The following is a 20,288-nucleotide window of genomic DNA, read 5'->3' on the forward strand; positions in this document are numbered from 1 at the left end:
CGACGCGGGGCTCGAACTCACGGACCGCGAGATCATGACCTGAGCCGAAGTCGGCCACTTAACCGACTGAGCCCCCCTTTATTAACGGAGACTGTGAGGCTGAGTTTCCTCTTTTAAACCAATCTCAGAATTACCGCTGTCCTTGGTTCCCTCTCCAAAGTGGCCGACGGAATCGCAGACACTACGTGAGGGCACGGAGTGTGGTAGGAACAGGAGGCTTATCACTCACATTCCAGAAGTCCGGCCCCACAAAGAGCAAGCTTGCCAGTTGGCTTCGTGTGTATTGTACTTTCATAATGTTTTTATAATGTCGGGGATTTATGGCCACTGGTGATCTGCACCGTCCCCAGGGAAATCTTTGAGGGATTAACTTAATTCAACAAAGACAAAGGAATACATGCAGACTAGGCTCTGACAAAACAATATTGTTTTTCTGGCAGTGGTCACTTCCATTTGAAACAAACACAGATATCTTTGAATGACTCCTTATGCTTTTGAAAAACAGCGCTTCTTTTTCTCACAGCCGGAGGGTTTCACTGAAGGGTAATAAAACCATGAGGGATGGGAGAAGCACTGAATTCAGAGTTCCCGTGATCCTTCCAAGCCTTCTCTACCTGGCGACCCCCATCATGGCTCATGACTTCAGTCAAATGTCGCCTCCTCTAAGAAGCCTTCTCCAGGTTGGCTAGGCTTAAAGGCCCCTTCCTCTGGGAGCCACTCCAGCTCGTACGCATTTATCCAATGGTATTGGAAGGACCTGATCACGTCTGCCTGCCCCGCTGGAATGTGAGCTGATCTGACTCACTGATTTCCCAGAGCCTTGCCCACTGTCCTAGCGTGTGTGCTTGGCGCTCCGTAAGTGTTCATCTGCTGAAAGAAGAGTGACAAGGGCGCACATTCCCTGCCTCCCAACAGGGATGCTCCTAGAGTCCTAAAAAATACTCTCTTCCATCAGAAACGGGATCCTGGCAGGATGAGTATCATGGGAACAAAATTCCTCCTGAGCCTCTACCTCTCCCTGTCCTCAGAAAGAGGTGTTCCCATACCAGAAGGGGGCCCAGAGTGCAGTGACATCTGGGAGCCAGCCCCAGCTGCAGATGCCAGTGTGGTCATGACAGCTAAGGAACTGGCGGCCTTGTTCTCTGCTGCATCCCTGTACCTAGCACGGTGCCTGGCTCGGTAAAGACTTACGAATGAGAGAATGAACCCATGTCCATGCTACATAAGCATGGGGTTGTCAGGTATTTCTCCCTCATCAATCTTACCTCGGCTGAAAACTCTGAGAGGGACAGGATTAGCCTGGGAGTTCCTCCGGATGCCTGTATAATACCATGCATTTCACACAGCAGGTGCATAGTGGACATCTGTTGATTGGACTTGACCGCCACCAGCCTGGAGTACTCAGGTGGCTCTTATTTGACTGCTCCCCATTAGAGGTCAAGTTCTCCCTCATGATCTCCACAACCACAATTTAACACTCCACTTACAATGATTATTGAATCCTATTTTCCCTACCGTCTGAGGGCAGGGCTTACTTTGCTCAGCCCTCCAGCTCAAATATCTAGCACGGTGTCTGGCAGATGGTCAGTTTTTAAAAATATATTTGAGGGGTGCCTGGGTGGCTCAGTCGGTTGAGTGTCAGACTTCAGCTCAGGTCACGATCTCACTGTTCATGGGTTCGAACCCTGCACTGGGCTGTGCTGAAAGCTCAGAGCCTGGAGCCTGCTTTGGATTCCGTATCTCCCTCTCTCTCTGCCTCTCCCCTGTTAAAGATCTGTCTCTCTTGGGGCGCCTGGGTGGCGCAGTCGGTTAAGCGTCCGACTTCAGCCAGGTCACGATCTCACGGTCCGTGAGTTCGAGCCCCGCGTCAGGCTCTGGGCTGATGGCTTGGAGCCTGGAGCCTGTTTCCGATTCTGTGTCTCCCTCTCTCTCTGCCCCTCCCCCGTTCATGCTCTGTCTCTCTCTGTCCCAAAAATTAAAAAAAAAAAAAAAAAGTTGAAAAAAAAAATAAAGATCTGTCTCTCTCTCAAAAATAAATAAACATTAAACAAATTTTAAAATAAATACAAACTAAAAAAATATCTGAATGATTGCATTGATTCATCCATTTGTCAAACTGTTCAAAGTACTGGGAAAATAACAGTGAATGAAAGAGGTAAAAAATCTATCAGTTGATCTCTGTGCCCACGGAGCCAATATTCAAATGGGGAGCCAGTGGTGTGTAGGGGGCCAGCTCCCACTAGCCCCCATGACAGATAGTGCCAACCTCTCCCCTACTGTGTAGTCAGCAAGGCCAGGCAGGTGGCTTGAAATTGGCCACGGTGTCAGTATTTACACCACAGGAGTCAGTGAACATTAGAAACCAGAGCATTTTCCCCTGCAGATCTGGTTGTTAAACATCTGCCAGCACACCACTGATAGGGGCCAGACATAAAATAAACAGGTAAAACCATATGTTAGATCTCTTAAGTGCTGCCAAACAAAATTAGCAGGAAAAGGGAGTAGGGCGTGTGGAAAGAAGGGAACTTCTGTTTTATATTGTGTGGCCAGAAGGTGGTCTCACTGAGAATTTTGCCTACATCACAACTGCAATGTAGTGTCACTTTATGGGTGCCTGTGAAAATTCCACACCCAGACATAGATTCAGATTTCTTTAAATAATGTCAACGTATCTTTGACTAAGCTGTGGTTTGTGAACTCTCTGCTGAATTGATCTGATACGGCAAAGTAGACAATTGTGAGTTTTGTAACAAAAGATCTCACCAAACGCAAGCAATGCCTTACCAGAAGGCGATCATTAGCACAGAGCTGATAGAATTTACTTTCTTCTTTTAGTTCCTTGTGAATTACAGGGAGCGATGCTAACTTCAGCTGCTCAGTCTTCCCAGGTGAGATAAATCACTGAGGGTTTGATAAGTAAGAGCCCCACAGTTGTGCTCAAATCCAACCCTAGTGTTTGCCCCGAGGCACGCACGCACCCTAGATTTAAGTGCCTTCCTTAGTTTGTGCTCTCGAAACCCTGGTACTGTGCCTTGGCTGGAGAACTTGGAAAACCTCCCATCTGGTTACACTGGACGAGAAGCACGGGACAAAGACTGTGGCTGCTGTGGCTGACATCATGCCAGGCGAAATCAAAGGGTTTTTACTGGCTTTTCAGAGTTTGAGACAAGCCACACTGCATGCTGTTCACACCAACGACAGTTTAAGCTAGTTTGGAGCTAAAGCAAAATGAACACCTTTAAAGACACGTTCCACTTTTCAAACAGCTCCTGCTGTTATTTAGCCTGAGATGTAGAAATCCGAAGTTATCTTTCGCAGCAAGAGAGAAGAGAAATGTATTATTAGGGCTGTTATTTCACTCAAGTGGGAAACAATGGGGTTCTGCCTGCACCAATCTGAAGCCCTTCCAGAGTTAAGACTCCACAAACCGAAGCCTGCGTTTCAAGGACCATCCCCCTTCTTTCATGGTGCCTGAAAGCACTAATCTTATTTTGACAGCTGCAGTTCGGATTTTAAGACTTTCAACAGTAAATGTGAGTCATCAGCCTTGTGCTTCTATGCTGGAAGAAACAAAACAAACCCAATGTCACTGAGAAAAACAAACCTGTCCTTTTGGGCAAACCCCAGCTGTGCCTCGAATCCTTCTCTCCCCAAGAGCTGAATTATTTTTCAATCAGTCCTCCTATTCACTCACAGAAATTTTCATTCTCTTAAAGGGATATCCCCCCAAATAAAGCCTTAACACGTAAGTAAATCTGACCGAATGAGGTTGATCAAAATAAATAAACATGCACAAGTAATGCCCTATTCTTATAGAGCACTTTGCAATTTCCAAACGGCTGTCACATCATCACGTTCTTAATATAAATTCCTTACTGAGTGGAGCCTCTCAGGGAGAGATTTAGTTCAAAGTGCGTAGGTCAGTGGTTTTTAAACTTGAGCTTACATCAGAATTTCCCAGAGGGCTTGTTAAAAAAAAAAAAAAAAAAGGGAATGTGTGTTTTAAGTTTATTTATTTATTTTGAGAGAGAGAGAATCCCAAGCAGGCTCTGCACTGTCAGCAGGGAGCCCAATGCGGGGCTCGAACCCACGAACCATGAGATCATGACCTGAGCCGAAATCAAGAGTCGGACGATGAATGGACTGAGCCACCTAGGTGCCCCCGAAACACACATTCCTAGGTCCCACCCCAGAATCCCCGATCTGGTAGCGCTAGGGTCAGGCCTGGGAGTTTGCATTTCTAACCAGTTTCCCTGCAAAGCTGAGCTGCTGTCTGGGGGGCCACTCTGAGAACCACTTTTCTAGGTGCTTGTGAAAAGAGGAAAGCAGAAAAGCAGCTCTATGAGCTTCAAACTCGTTTTCCCCTGACGTGTGGTCATCCTTTCCCAATGGCCGGCTCTCTGCTCACATGCAGTCAACTCAATTCTCCCATAAGAACGCTACTCACCCCAGATTCCTTTCTTTTCTTCTTCTTCTTTGTTTTTTAACCCTGTAGCCTGGCCCAGCCAGAGGGCGAGCAGACTGCATGGAACCCTCTCCGAGTTCCGGGGCCCAGCAGCCAGGGCGGAGAGGAAGCTCCGTGACCGCACGCCCTCTGCTCAGCAGTCCTCCTTTTCTGCTCAGGGCGGTCCTAGCAGAGCCTGGGGCCAGGCAGGCCATTTGTTCAGAAGCTGCGGGCTGGCTGTTTGTGGGCGCAGCCTGCTTGCTCCTCCACTCTGGCTCCTTGCTCTCCTTGTGGGCTGCCCCGAAGCTCAGACCCTGACCTTCCCTTTCCACGCTCTCTCTCTCTCCCTCCAAGATTTTATCCATTCTCAGGGTCAGTTGCTACCACCAAGCACATCCAGCCAGGGCTTTTTCCTTGAACTCTAACCCCTCTCTCCAGCTGCATCCAACCACTTGTGTGGGCTCCTTCCCAGATTCACTAGTTTTCCCTCAAAGCCCGGTTTCTTCTCTGAAGTGATCTGTCATTCTAAATCGTGCGACCATCCCACACCCCTTATCCTCTCGCTATGTCCCTGGTGTGGGAATTATTGCTATGGTCTCCTAATTAATTCTGTGGGCATAAGGAAGCGTGTACTGAACTGACCGAGCTGATGAGAATTGTAAACTGATGGCATCTTTCACCTTCTGCTCCACACGTGTGGAGCACAAGGGAAAGCAAGATCTGAGTGTTTCTTGGGTCTCAGACATATAAGAGAAACACTCATTTTCTTCCCACCACCGCGTAAGAGTGCCTGGCCCCTAGAAGGAACCAATAAGTATTGGATGAATAAATGAATGAGTGAATGGACATAGGGTGGGTGGATGGATGGATGGATGGATGGTACTTCCCCACCCACTCGGTACCTAATTTGAATCCCACGCATATATTACTGCTAGACTCAATTTACTACAAGGTAGTTTTACCCCTGACACCCTGTGCTCAGTGCCCCTACCCACCAAAGACCGCTGCTGGGAATCGAATTGCTCCATAATTGGTTCCAGCTTACATTCCTTCCCTCATTCGCCACCAATGCCCCAAACAAACCCTTCCAGACAGGCCGTCTGGTCTAGTTAGAACCCTCAAAGACAACAAGCCCTGCATTGTTAGAAAAACCCCCTCCTCCAAACGCCTCCCCTGATTGTTCCATGATTCTCTCTCCAATCTCTTATCTTGCAGGCTTTGTCTCAGCACCACTCACCTTCCAAAACCACCTTGTTCTGACTTTCTCTCTCCATATATATTAGCTTCATTGAATCAAATGACATACAATAAACTGCATAAATTTAGAGTATGCAATTTGATAAATTTGACATGTCAACATATCATCATCATAATCAAGATAATGAACATATCCATTACCCCCAGATCCCCAAAGTTTCCTCATGCCCCTTGGTAATCCCTCTACCTGCTCCCTGCCCCCCTGCCCCTGGTCCCAGGCAAGCACTAATCTACTCTCTGTCACATAGATTAGTTGCCATTTTCTAAAATTTTCTATAAATGGAATCATACAGTGTGTACTCTTTTTTTGTTTGGTTTATTTCATGCAACATGGTTATTTTGAAATTCATCTAGCTTGCTGCATGTGTCAATAGTCACTCTGTTCATTGCCTAGTCGCATTACATTGTATGCATATATCACAATTTGTTATCCATTCACCTACTGATGGACATTTGGGTTGTTTCCAGTTTGGGACTCTTACAAATAAAGCTGCTGTGACCATTTGTGTTCAAATCTTTGTTTAGACATAAACTTTAATTTATTCTCAGTAAATACCTAAGAATTGAATGCCTGGGTCATATTGTAGGTACATATTCAGCTTTGTAGAAAACAAACTGTTTTCCAAAGTGGATGAACCATTTTACGTTCCTGCCAGGAACAATGACGGTTCCTGTTGCCAACTTTGCCAACACGTACTTTAGGGCCAATATTTCAAAATTTATCCAATCTAGTGGAAGCATGGTGGCGTGTCACTGTGGGTTTAATTTGCATTTCTCTAATGACTGATAATGTTGAATATGTCTTCACAGGCTTCTTTGCCATCCATCTATCTTCTCTGGTTTAGTGTCTGTTCAAATCTTTTGCCCATTTTGACTGGGTTATTTCCCTAATATTGAGTTCTAAGAATTCTTTATATATTCTAAGGTCTTTTGTTGGATATACATTTTGCAAATATTTTATCTCAGTCTATGGTTCGTTCACCTTTTCATTTTGGTAGTAGCGTATTTTGAAAAGTAAATGTTTTGATTTTGGTGAAGTGCAATTTATTGAGTTTTTTCATGTTATATCCTATTTAAAAGATCCTTGCCAAACCCTGGGTCATCAAAAAACTTTTTCCTACGTTTTCATGTAGACATTTAATTGCTTCCATTCTTACATTTAATTTAAAATCAATTTTGAATTAATTTTTATATATGATGTGAGGTAAGGGATGAGGTCCATTTTTTCACACATGACAATCCAATTGTTATAGCACTATTTGTTGGTGACATTATTCTTTCCTCATGAATTGCTTTGGCACTTTTATAAAAAATCATTTCACCATATGTGTATGGGTCTATTCTTGAACTATATTCTGGTCCATTGATGTCACCTATACATACTGTTTTGTTTATTATTACTTTATAATTAGTCTTGAAATCAGGTAATTTAAGCCCCCAACTTTATTTTATTTTTTTTAGAGTTTTCATTGATCCCATTATTTGCAGATTCCATATTTGCTAATTAATATACTTTCTAAAATTTACTTGTAACACAAATCAATATTTGCAGCATTTTCATGACCATTGATGTATGTGCACAGAATGGTAAAAATTCTAGCTACCTGATGCATATGTTCCCAGTTAAGGGCAAAAAAGGCAATGCTCTGCCTTCTTGTTTTAGCTCTCATACTACACACAAGTTTTCTTTTTGTGTTCTATTTAGTGCCATGTTTTTTGCCTTTTGTGCTTTTTGTTGGTGATTTCACTGTTTAAAATGGCCCTCAGGTATAGTGCTGAAATGCTGTCCAGTGTTCCTAAATGCAAGAAAGCTGTGATATGCCTTGTGAAGAAAACATGTATATTAGATGATCTCCACTAAGGCATGAGTAATAGTGCTGTCAGCTGTGAGTTCAATGTTAAGCAATCAGTAATATATACTCAATAAGGAGTCTTCAAAAGAGGCACACAGGGGCGCCTGGGTGGCTCAGTGGGTTAAGCATCGAACTTCAGCTCAGGTCATGATCTTGAGGTTCTTGAGGTTTGACCCCACATCAGGCTAACTGCTGTCACCACAGAGCCTGCTTCAGATCCTTTGTCCCTTCTCTCTCTGCCCCTCCCCCGCTTGTTCTCTCTCTCTCTCTCTCTCTCTCTCTCTCTCTCTTTCTCTCTCTCTCTCACACACACACACAAATAAAACATTTCCAAAAATAATAATAAAATAAATAGAGGCACACACAAAACAAGGTTATGTATTCACTGATGAAATGCTGTGACCAGAAGCTCACAAGAACCTAACCCTGTATTTCTTCTAGGAACAATGATCTAGTAATCATTAGTTCAATGTTCACAGAGACTTATAAAACATAATTATGAATAGTAAGAATTGACTGTATTTGACTATGATAGTTCTTCTGCATGTTCATATATATATATATGAATCAGATAGTCAGTTTCCACCTTAAAAAGTCTGCTAGGATTTTGATAAGGATTGCTTTGAATCTACGGATCAATAGAATTGACATCTGAGCCATATTAAATCTTCCATTCCATCATACAGTATATCTCTCCATTTATTTATGTCTTCTTCAATTTATTGTGGAAATCTTTTGTACTTTTCAGTGTACAGATCATGCAGAATTTTGTAAACTTTATCCCTAATTTACATATTTCCAGTTTCTGACTTTTGTTGCCAGTATGTAAAAACACAATCAAATAATTTTGTATCTTGACTTGTATCTTTCAACCTTGCTAAGTTCATTTGTTAATTTTAGTAGCTTTTTGAAGATTCCACCAGCTCTCTACATAAGCAAGCACATAGTCTGTGAATAAAGACAGTTTTACTTTTTTCTGTATGACTTTCTAATTTCTTTTTATTTCATTATGATATCAGTTAGGACCCCCAGTACAGTGTTGAGGAGAAGTGGTGAGAATGAACATACTCTTACTCCTTCTCTCAGGAGGAAAGCATTTAGTCTTTCACTCTTGAGTATGATATATTTACGATAGGTTTTTTCATAGATACCCTTTATCAGGTTGAGAAATTTCCCTTTTATTGCTAGTTTGCTGAGAGTTTTTATCATGAATGAGTATTGGATATTGTCCAACACTTTGTTTGCATCTACTGAAATGATTATATATGTTTTCATTTTTAAATATTTTCATTTTTAAACGTTTTCATTTTTAAATATGATGAATTATATTGATTGCTTTTTGAACGTTAAAGCAAACTTGCATTCTTTGGATAAACCTCATTTGGTCTTGATTACAGTATATAAATATGGATTCCATTTGCTAAGTCTTCAAGAATCTTTGCATCTGAATCCACGAAGGATGTTGGTTATAATTTTCTTTTCTCTTTTCAATAATATGATTGTTTTTCTGGATCATGCCCCTTGATTAAACTCTAAAATAAATGCTATTAAGTCACTTGCATAGCTTGGAAAAAATAATGTCAGGAACATATCTGAAGACTGAAAGCAATAAAATGCATTTGATATGGTTCTTGAGAGAGAGAGAAAAAAATGCTGGATAAGACAGTTTACATTTTTTGGCCAAGTGAAAATTTCTAAATGTTGTGTTTTCAATATTTTTCCAGATAGATTAAATATTCGAGAAGGGAGGGGAAATTCCTTATTTAAAAACATAAATAAAGAAAAGGAAAGAAGATAAAGTTCTTTCCTACTAGTGGGAAAGGAATTCAAGAGGAGGGGAATGGTGGGAAACAGACACGTGAAGACAGGCATACTTCATGAGGGTTTTTCCCCCATTTTTTTTTAAATGGGGAAAGCAAAGGACATAAACTTCTCTTGAGCCTTATGGCTATGCACTCTGCTAAGCACTTTTCCATATATCTCATACAGAGGTATTAGATGGGAAAGACATTTTGGAGGACAGAAGAATCCACAACGTTGACTTCCAGTACCTTCCAAATTGCTCAGATGGGCAGAACTTTGAAGGCAATATTTATTTAATATGCTTGGTCTAGTCTTTTAATGGAAGAGCATATTTTGAGACACTGACCAAGTAGTGTCCGGAAGAGGATAATTTGGACCACAAAGAGATTCCAAACCCAGTTACTTAAAGATGTGTTTATGCTTCCCCTGAAAAAGAGAAAATTAATGAGAGGTGGGGGGGATGACACTCTTCAATAATCAAAGGGTTTTCTCTTTATTTAGAAAAGGAAATATACTTTCTGGTATATAGCTTTAGCTGGCAGAATAGGATCAAAGGTGGGAATCACAGAGAGTAGGATTTTAGCTCAAGCATTAGTCCACACTGTCTGGAGGTGGGATGGAGGTGCTTTGCAACAACCTGGTATCCCAGGTAGTGGGTGAACATGTGCCATCACCAGGAGGGAACAGAATTCTTGGGTTATGTGGGAGAGGGAGCTCAAAGTCTGACAGCCAGGACCCATTTCCACCGGAAGGATCTCTGAATTAGTTGTGTCTGCCTCCTCTCTTCACACAAACAGGTACGAATAAAAAATGGTGGCTATGGGGGCGTGTGTGTGTGTGTGTGTGTGTGCGCGCGCGCGCGCGCGTCCGAAGGCAATTGCCTAAGAGGTCCTCTCAAATCATTCTGTATAGTGACAGTGTCACAGCAGTGGACTTGGGGAGCGACAATCATTTGATTGTTAGTCCTGTTGAATTAGTTCTGAGTCTCCCTGGGGATCAGCGAGCCTGTGAACCTGGGTCTGGAGGAATTTCTCTGGTTGCAGGATTGCCCTACTGCCATCTGGGGGCCCTCAAGGATCATGGGACAGTATCAAATGGTGGTTAAGAGCTAATAATATGGACTCCTACATAACAGGGTTTCGATTCTGCTTTGGTCATAGTACTAGCCATACGACCTTGAGTAAACTGTCTAAAGTTTTGAGGGGAGTACCTTATTTTCCTTCTCTGTAAAATGAGAATGACCAAACCTACTTTAAGAGCTTATTGTCAGAATTAAATGAGATAACACATATAAAGCACCAGGAGAGCTCCTGGAGCATGGTGAGCACTTAATAAGTGCAGTGGCTATAGTTAGGCCTGACCTCTCACACTGAGCTGGGAGTGGGACACAATTGCTTTTGGCTGCAATTACCTTGGTTGTTTATTTGAATTACTCCCATGCAAGAAAGTGAGCAGGAACACTGCTGTTTTATTCACTATTTTTTTCCCCGGTAGTTTGCATGCTCCCTGGCACATCTTATATGCTCAAAAATGGAAAGAACTGTGTCTTATTCTTCTCCATGCCCACTGGCTTCTCTCAATGTTGGTGGAGGAAGGTCCCCGCCAGCCGTTCATAAACAGAAGTCGGGGTATGGCCCTGCCTTCCCTTGGCACAACTTTCAACTGTCCAGCAGACCCAAACCACAGGCTGACAGGGATTTATTGATGAGACAGGTATGAATTTGTCACCACCCTTCCCATTTTATGGCTGTGGAAGTGGAGTCAAGGAATTTAAATAATCAGCTCGGCGTGAGACACAGGCACAGCCTGAATGTCAAGGTTGAAATTGAAGTCTGTGGACTATACCACTGGCCCAGATAGAATTTCAGACATGCAAACAAGAGTGATTATCTTTGAGAAAGAGAAAGAAAGGGGGAGCGGGGAGAGAGATAACTGCTCTTTATGACTGTACCTACTCAGCTAAGTCTGGTGCTGACAGTGAAGGGAGGTTAACTGATTCCGGGTGACCGGAGGGCTGGGTCAGATGGGACAGCAGACCCCTGGCTCCAGCTCCTTCTCTTCTCCCTTAACTTGAAGCCCTTTCCTCCGGTCCCCCCGTTGCTGATGCCAGTGGATCTCAAGAGCGTGGCAGCAATCCATGTCAGAAGTTCACTGAAAATGCATTCTCCTGCGCCCCACCCTAAACCTGTTGACTCTGAATCTCTGGGGGTGAGACCCCGGGGGTCAGCTTCCTGAGTGGCTCTTAGTTACTGGAACCTGAGAACCTCTGACCCGGGCCGCCTTGCTCCTGTCTGTCTGAAGCCCAGGCAGTTTCTGCTTCATGCTCTTTGCACCCACAGCCCTCCTCCTATAGTGGGGATCCCAGGACAGATCAACACTGGGGAGAGCCTAGGGGTCTCCAGGCTTGAGGTGGGACCAGGCAGGGGTTGACAAAACCTGGTGTGGGGAAGGCCTGGCTCATGACACTAGGGGGAGGACTTTTTATTCTTTATTTGCTAGTCCCCAAATTCCTCTGACTTGACTAAGCCAGCCCATGGAAAATGGACGTCAGCAGATGCCCGGATTGCAGCAGGCCATTGAGGCAGAAGACAAGGGGAGGACTTTCTTGTGTTCCTAAGAAGGGAAGGGCATGACGGGAGTAAGCAAGGTGGTGAAAGGCTGAGCATTCTTCAGAGCAACACCTTGCAGAGGGGAGCTCCCGAAGAGGCTGGGAGAGGGGGCGGGCGGAGCTCTTGAAGAGGGTCGGGGGATGTCTAAAAAAGATGTTTAGGTTGTTTGCTGAGCAGTGTGTGAGGTGACCTTGCCAGGGCTCCCCCATTTTCCCAGCGAATTCTATTAAACCCATGAGCGGTGGGTGTGAGCAATTTTTGTTGTGGAAACTCAAGAAGGGTCAGAGGTTCAAGCAGAAGATCAGGATGATTCAGGCTGCACTCAAAAATCTGGGACCCTGTGGTCTGGGAGGAGCCCAGGAACACATAGCACCGGGAAGCTTTGTGTTTCCAGAGGCCACAGAACTGGAGGAGTCAAGCAGATGTTCCCTAACCTTGGGGGGCAGGAGGCTTCTATCCAGCTATTTACAACCCTGAAAATGAAGTGGGAAGAAAACAGGAAAATGTGGTTTGGCTCCATATATTCGATACTAATTACAGCCATTTGTGCAGATGCTTTCCATTAATGCTTAATTGCTTACCATGAGGTATAATAACAATTATGTGTTGCATGAACTGCGTGTCAGATTAGCTGAGTTTTATTTGCCTCCGTGTGGGCCGGTCTTCCTCACATCTTTTTGTTGTTGTTGTTGTTGTTGTTGTTTTGTCTTGTTTTGTTTTTATTATGTACTACATTGATACACTGCATAACCTTCCAGAAAGGGCAGATGAGCATAACTGAGTTATTCTTCATCAGTCGGGAAAAGGCTTCTTTAATCAATATTCTCCAAACCCTTTGACCCACGGTAACGATTAACTCCAGAGATGCGCTTATCTCTTTGCATCAAACTCCAGTGATATGGGTAATAATGGCAACCCCTTTTTCCTTGCCCCCATTACAGAACCTGTGGATGTGCGCAGTGGCTATGCCGGGGATGACCAAGCACACGGCCATGACACCGATCCCGGGCAGAATCTCCAACCACATCGCGCCTCGGCTGCCAGGAGCAAGGTCTCCCCGCTGGCCTTCCTCACATCTTGAGTAAGCCTGGTTTGGTAGCCTGGCTGTCTATGGGCTAACACAGTGGCTTTACTTACAACTTAAAAACATACATATGTAGGCACCACACTCAGTGTATAGGGAATTCTCTCCTCTAAGAGGCAGATTACCTCTTGCTGGTTCAAATGTCAGTATGTTGTCTAGTTTGGGAGCTTGGCCAAAAAAAAAGAGAATCTGAGTTCTATCCGCACTTTTAATCTGTTTGACCTTTTTTTTTTTTTCTTTTTCATTTAGGAGACTTTATAGGTCTACTAGATCCCTACTACGAGATCACTGCACACCTCTAAAACAGAACTGGAATAATCATTCCCAGCCAATGTTAATAACTCATCCTAAGTCAATGCTTCAGAGAAGAGAATAAAATACAGAAACAATTCCTCAGGGTATAGTTAATAGAGACAGTGGATGAAAAGGCTCTCCAGTGGTTCCCCCTAAAGAACAGTTTGGAAGAAAAAGACACCAGCTCATGAATTCAAAAGGCTGTTTCTAAGGAGATGCCTCCAACAGTCTTCCAAACTCCTCCTGCTGGCCTACTATGTGCTGTGCTGGCTCTGGTCCAAGCACTACGATGGCGGGGTGGAGGATGGAGGTCGACACAAAATACACGAGTTATAAAACCTCCTTTCTTTCCTTAAGGAGATGATGACTAGGTTAAGCGAGGAGCCACACATGAATTAAATAGGGCCTAGGAGAGAGCAGAGGGCAGAGGAGGACAGTGCAGATACACCAGCAAAGCAATCTTACTTCTGCAAGTAGTCTGGTCCGAGTTGAGGATGTATCCTTGTCTGCATCTGCAGACGTATGAGCCCGGGGTATTGATGCAGAAGTGGGCACAGTTATGCTCCAGGATGCTGCACATGTGGACCACTGTAAGGGAAGACACAGCAAGTTAAGGCAATGATGACGCCTTCTCTGACTTCATCCACCCACATTCACCCAGAACCTTCTGTGAAGGAGAAAGCAGGACCCAAAGGAAAACAAGTTGCAGTCCCTACCCTCCAGGGGATTCAGAGCCTCTCGTTGGACTAGTCAGTTCTAGATAAATGCCACCAGGAATCTATAACGGGCCACAGAAGGTTAAAGGGAAATGACGCTAAGATGCCATATGAAATTGCCGATATCCACTAAAATAGGTCAAAAATGATCTACAAAAAAGAGAAATTTCATGGTTCAATTAATAATACTCAATTGGGGAATCAGAAAGTTTGCTGATACCAGAGGGGGCTTTGGCTAACATGTGGATTTTCAGTAGGCAGCAATGGGGTTGTAGGAAAAGCTATTAAATGAGGATATGGTAAGAGTCAACAATTTTTGGGGGCCGTAAATCCCAAGAGCAATCTTTTAATATGCGAAAGTGTTATACACAATATTTTGGAGTAAAAAATTCATTCCTAAGTTCCATGTTTCCTTAATCTTTCTGTCAATTTAAAATATTACTGAATTTAGTATCTGAAGTACCTCAGCTTTCAGATATATCAATTCTTGCATAAGTCTGTCTGGAGCTCATAAAAATTCTCTCTCTTTTTTTTTTTACATCTTAATTTATTATTTTATTCAATATAATTCAACTTGAACATATTTAAAATTAACAAGCATCATTATAAACAGAGTACAAGTTATGCAAGTGTTCTCATAAACAAAAAAGATGTCCATATGTAGAAATACATTTTTATGAAGCCCAAATAAAAGAGGCTTTCAAAAGCTAAGAACAATCTCATTAATCCTGTGCTTAGGAAAATGGAGCTACTGGTGAAACTGATGGTGTATCTTAACATATATGTCTGGTTACTTCTAAGTAAGAAATACAGTAGGAAATAAATAAAGTAGGGCAGTAAAACTTAAAAAATTTTTAACAATACAATTAAGATTGATTGTTGTGAGTTTATGATAGTCTGTGTTTTAACTCCTGTTAAGATACAAATAATGGGGACACTTGGGTGGCTCAGTTGGTTAAGCGCCCCACCCTTGATGTCGGCTCAGGTCATGATCTCAGGGTTTTGGGGGTATGAACCTTGAGACGGGTTCTGTCGGGCTCTGCACTGATAGTTCAGAGCCTGCTTGAGATTTTCTTTCTCTCCCTCTCTCTCTGCCCCTCCCTTGCTCGCACACACACGCACGTGCTCTCTCTCTTTCTCCCAAAATAAATAAACTTATCCATTCATTAGTTGATGGAACTGGAGGGTATTATGCTAAGTGAAATAAGTCGGTCAGAGAAAGACAGATATCGTATGTTTTCACTTGTATGTGGATCTTGAGAAACTTAACAGAAGACGGTGGGGGAAGGGAAAGGGGAAAAAATAGTTACAAACAGAGAGGGAGGGAGCCAAACCATAGGAGGACAAACTAAGGGTTGATGGGGGTTGGGGGAGAGGGGAAAGTGGGTGATGGGCATTGAGGAGGGCACTTGTTGGGACGAGCACTGGGTGTTGTATGTAAGGCAATGTGACAATAAATTACACTTAAAGAATAAAAATAAATAAATAAACTTTTAAAAAAGATACAAACAATGTTTGGAAAGTTAGTAGTTAAATCCTATCAATCAGTTTTACTTTGGTGTGAAAAAATATGTTTCTGTGACCATGGACAATTTTCTTAACCATTTTATATAAAATGGGGATAAGAGGCACCTGGGTGGCCCAGTGGGTTGAGCGTTTGACACTTGATTTTGGCTCAGGTCACTATCTCATGGTCATGAGATCGAGCCCCACGTCGAGCCCCACGTGGGGCTCCACACTGAGTATGAAGCCTGCTTAAGATTCTCTCTCCCCCTCTCCCTTTGCAGCCCCCTCAAAAAATGGGGATAAAAATAGCTCCTACCTCATAAGAGCCTTGTGAGGATTAAAATAATTAAGATGGTAAAATACTTAGAACCGTGTCCTAGGGACTGCTCCATACACAGCCGCATGTAGCATTGGGAAGTGTGGTGGTTTATTGTCTTATTTTATATGTGGGAGCTCATCCTACACATAGTGGTCGTCACCTTGGATTTTCACTCAACACTAACTGCAGATTCTATCTGTACTGATGTATATACTATCTGCAGGGAATCTAAGATGCACCCCAATGTGAAAGACGTTAAGATGTGAAGCTGCAAACAGGTGATCTCCATTATTCACAGATTCCGTATTCGTGAACTCGCCTACTCACTAAAATGTATTTGTAACCCCAAAATCGATACTCACAGTGAAATCAACACAGACAGGCTCAGTCATGAAAAATTTGAGTCGCCTGATGTGCACACTGCCAGCTGAGGTGGCCTCCTTGTTTCAGTTCTCAGACAGTACACAACTGTCCTTTTTGAGGTCTATTTGGTGCCTTGTTTTTTGATTTTTGGGCTTGTTTTTGTGGGTGATTTTGCTGTTTAACACGGCTCCGAGCAGAATGCCGAAGTGCTAGCGTTTGCTGATGTGAAGAGCTTAGTGATGTGCGTCTAGTGCTTCTGGGTGCAAGCAGGCAGCAGGCGCCTTACAGGTGAAAGGTGCGCTAGGTACATTTCAGGCTCTGGCTTCAACAACAGTGCTGCTAGCTGTGAGCAGCTCAGTGTTAATGAATCAACATGTGTATCACATAAGGTGCCTCTAGACACATAGAACAGTTTATGTATTGATCAGTTAACAAAAATGTGGAGACTAGAGGCTTGTAGGAACCTAACTCCCTATCTCCCCCAGGAGTCGTGGTTCAGTATTTGCAAATTCAGCAATCACCAGGACTTTATAGAACATAATCACTGAGAATAATGAGAATTGACTGTATATCTCAGATCTGATCAAATATGTTAGATCTGTTTTATTCCCTTCAATTGCTTTATCTATCGGTCCTATGATTCTTCCTCATTGTATTTAGCCATTTCCCCATCAGCCGTCATTTGCACAGTTCCCAGATTTTCACTTGCATTGACACTGGGATGCATATTCTCAGATACATCTCCTTGAGCACAAGTGCGGTGGTTTTGCTAGGACTGGATCCTAGTTTGAAGAGATGTGGCCTAATTGCCTTGCAAGCTGGTTCACACCAGCAATGCATGAGAGTAAAAAACCTCAGTGCTCGGGATTATCAAAATAGTTAAGTTTTGACAGCCTTATGAGTGGAAAATCATTATCCTGTTTTTAAAATGCATTTGCTGTGCACTGTTCTCTTTCTTTCCTAGACTGTTGGAGCCCAACTACCCACAGGCATGGCGGGGGGCGGGGGGCATTCCTAAAGAACTTTCAGTGTATCCCTCTCTGTAATGAAGGAAGTCTCAAGTTTGGAAACCAGCCACACACCAGTTATCCACTGGTGTGAGGCCCAGGTGATGACCGGTGCCCATCTTCTCATCTGGACCCTGGCAGACAATACAAGGGGGCAGGAGATGTGAGACAGAGGAAATATCTGTTGGGCAGCAGGCAGCACAGTGTTGAAGAGGGTGGCTTCTAGAAGCAGACTGCCTGAATGCTCAGCTTCACAACTTAGTATGACTTTGTAGGAATTACTTAATTTCCTTAAACTCCACTTCCTTCAGCTGTCAAATGGGGAAATTAAAAGAGGCTTGTTTTGGCCATGTGCCGTAAAAGAATTAGAACCAGGAGACTGTGATTTGGTATAATGGAAAGCGTACCAGATAAGAAGCCAGAAGACTTGGATTCCGGTTCTGCTCTAACTTGATCAAGGGAGGGAAGTTCAGGTAAGTTGGGTAGCCCTTTTAGACCTGTTTCTTTACCTGTAGAATAAAGTCATGAATGGTGTCTAGGGACCCTTAGTACAGACACTTATTATTTTGTCTGGGTAGCACCACCCCCCATGCCACCTTTTCAACAAACTGCCCTTCCTTCTCACTTCGAATGAGTGGGACCTGTAGGAGCTGCCCATGTGTTGGTATGAGGCAGCCCCGCTCCTGGATGCCACTGACCAGCACAGGGTTTGACCATCAGAGTCCTTTCCTGGCATCCAGGAGCTAGAACTGAGGGAAGAGAGGCTTAAACCAAGGGCAGGTACCTGTCGGGGGCTGACAGGGTGCATGCTTTCTGCCCAAGGAACAGAGAGGAACGGGAGGCAGAAGGAGAAGATGGAGAGAAAGTGGGACTGTCATTCGTTACTCTTCCACTTATTTCCACGGGGTAATATGATACGGCCCCTCCCCCTTAAAAGCTAGTTCAAATTGAATTTCGGTTACTTTCAAGCAAAAGAATCTCAAATCTTTTTACTAAGATAAAGTAAAAATTTTCCGTCTGTAAAATTTTACGGATGAGTGATTGGTGTTCCCAAAAGCAATGGGGTCCTCACACCCCTGCCATCTCGTGGGACCGGCCTCTGTGGTGTGCTGAAGGGGAGGTGACTGTCCTGCCTCCTCCACTGGCAAGCAGTGGACGCATTTCTCAGAAGGCCTGGTAGGTTGTAACTGGGTCAAGGCCTTGTATTCTGGGGAAGTAATCACTCATCAGCAGACTAGGTCACTGGCAAGACTGGATTTAAAAAAATTTTTTTTTAATGTTTATTTTTGAGAGGCAGAGAGAGAGACAGAGCGTGAGTGGGGGAGGGCAGAGAGAGAGGGAGACACAGAATCCAAAGTAGGCTCCAGGCTCTGAGCTGTCAGCACAAAGTCCAACGCAGGGCTCAAACCCACAGACCATGAGATCATGACCTGAGCCAAAGTTGGACGCTTAACCGACTGAGCCACCCAGGACTGGATTTTTTTTTTTTAACTAGGAAATATGAATGTGCATAAATGCCTATTAACAGATGCATAAATGATCGAAGGAATGGTAGGGCCGACTGGGGGTCTAGAAAGAAACAATTACTGGGTACGTAGAGTCAGCGTTTGTTGAAATCCATCTGGCCTCCCGCTTAACACCAGAGCCCCAAAGGGCTGTAATAAAAAGTGTAGACTTCGCCCAGGCTGGTGGATGAAAGGTGTGTCTTAGGAACACTATTAGAGCCTTAATTTGTGCCTGGCCTGGGCGGGGTGGGGCTGTTAGGGTAGGAACTGCCAGCCTCTAGGCTCCAAATACCAGGCTTGGCTGATACAACAGGTAGCAAGAGGTTACTTAAAATCAGCCCCGCCCAGGTTACAATGAGTCATCAGAAAGCCCAGGATAGACCTGCATTTTTCAGCGCCTAAATTCAGTGTCCTTTCTCCCTGGGTGGCAAAAATGGCAGAGCCCAGGATGTGTAGGTTTTGGTCGTCTTGTAGACAGGGCCTCAATTCACAGGCTACCTGGTCTCCAAGTTTCTCTGGTGCCCTCAGGGGTGGCCTGAGAATGGAACCTCAGCGGCCTCCGCCTTGCTGTGGCTGGTGTGGGAATTCACCGCCCGCAGATAAAAGCCGCTGCTGTGCCCAAGTTCATGTCCACACAGGCAGTGACAGCCAGAGCCAGGTCTCCCACTCAAGGGCAGTCTGGCTCCAGAGCCTAATCTCTTCCTAGTTTGACAATGAAGGACCGGCTCTGACCACACAGGAAGACTGCCTGTCTCCTCTGACCTGATCCGCAGATAAGCAGAGCTTGTCAGCTCTGCTCGAAGCACAGGAGCCCCAGCCCTTCTTCCCTCTGAAATCTTGTCCCTAGTTGCACCATGGCCTCCACTTTCCTGCCTACCCCTTCGTCAGCATTTTTCAAATGTGGGTCATGTCTTTTTAGCAGGTTATAAAACTAAGAGAGAATCTGGACTAGTTCTTTGCTGCTGCTGCTGCTGTTACTGTTGTTTTAATGAAATGGAAAAATCAAGTGAAAATATCTTTCCTTTCCTGGCTTACTGCTGTCGCCCACCGCACTCCCCTCAGTTAGCCAGGAAAACTCCTATTCATCTTTCAAGTTTTTGTAGCACCTAATGGTCAAGATGTGGACACTGAGCCAGAATGCCTGGGCTCACATCTCAATGCTACCACAGTGCTGTGTGACCTTGGATAAGTCATTGAACCTCTCTGGGTCTTAGTTTTCCCTTCTGTAAAATGAGAATTGTAAAAGTACCTACTTCACAGGTTTCTTGTATGAATAAAATGAATTAATATAGGCTAATAGCTCAAAACAGTGCATGAACATATTAATGTCAATAAATGGTAATGATTAGGGGCACCTGGGTGGTTCAGTTGGTTAAGCGTCTGACTTCGACTCAGGTCATGATCTCATGGTTCATAAGTTCCAGCCCCGCATCGGGCTCTGTGCTGACAGCTTAGAGCCTGGAGTCTGCTTTGGATTCTGTCTCCCTCTCTCTCTGCCCCTCCCCCACACATTCTCCCCCCGCCCCTC

At 44.1% G+C, this 20,288-nt stretch overlaps 1 protein-coding gene and 1 pseudogene across 2 annotated transcripts in view; both read right to left on the minus strand.

Moving 5' to 3' along the window:
• Positions 1–20,288, minus strand: part of MATN2 (matrilin 2) — a 134,272-nt gene that overhangs the window by 63,478 nt on the left and 50,506 nt on the right. For both annotated transcript variants that reach the window (XM_049633050.1, XM_049633049.1), the window contains exon 4: positions 13,810–13,932. In XM_049633050.1, the coding sequence (XP_049489007.1) occupies positions 13,810–13,932 (123 nt within the window). The remainder of the gene's footprint in view (positions 1–13,809; positions 13,933–20,288) is intronic.
• LOC125924509 (NADH dehydrogenase [ubiquinone] 1 alpha subcomplex subunit 1-like) lies at positions 12,426–13,156 on the minus strand (annotated as a pseudogene).

The sequence above is a fragment of the Panthera uncia genome, chromosome F2 (genome assembly GCF_023721935.1).
Source record: "Panthera uncia isolate 11264 chromosome F2, Puncia_PCG_1.0, whole genome shotgun sequence".
NCBI classification, from domain to species: Eukaryota; Metazoa; Chordata; class Mammalia; order Carnivora; family Felidae; genus Panthera; species Panthera uncia.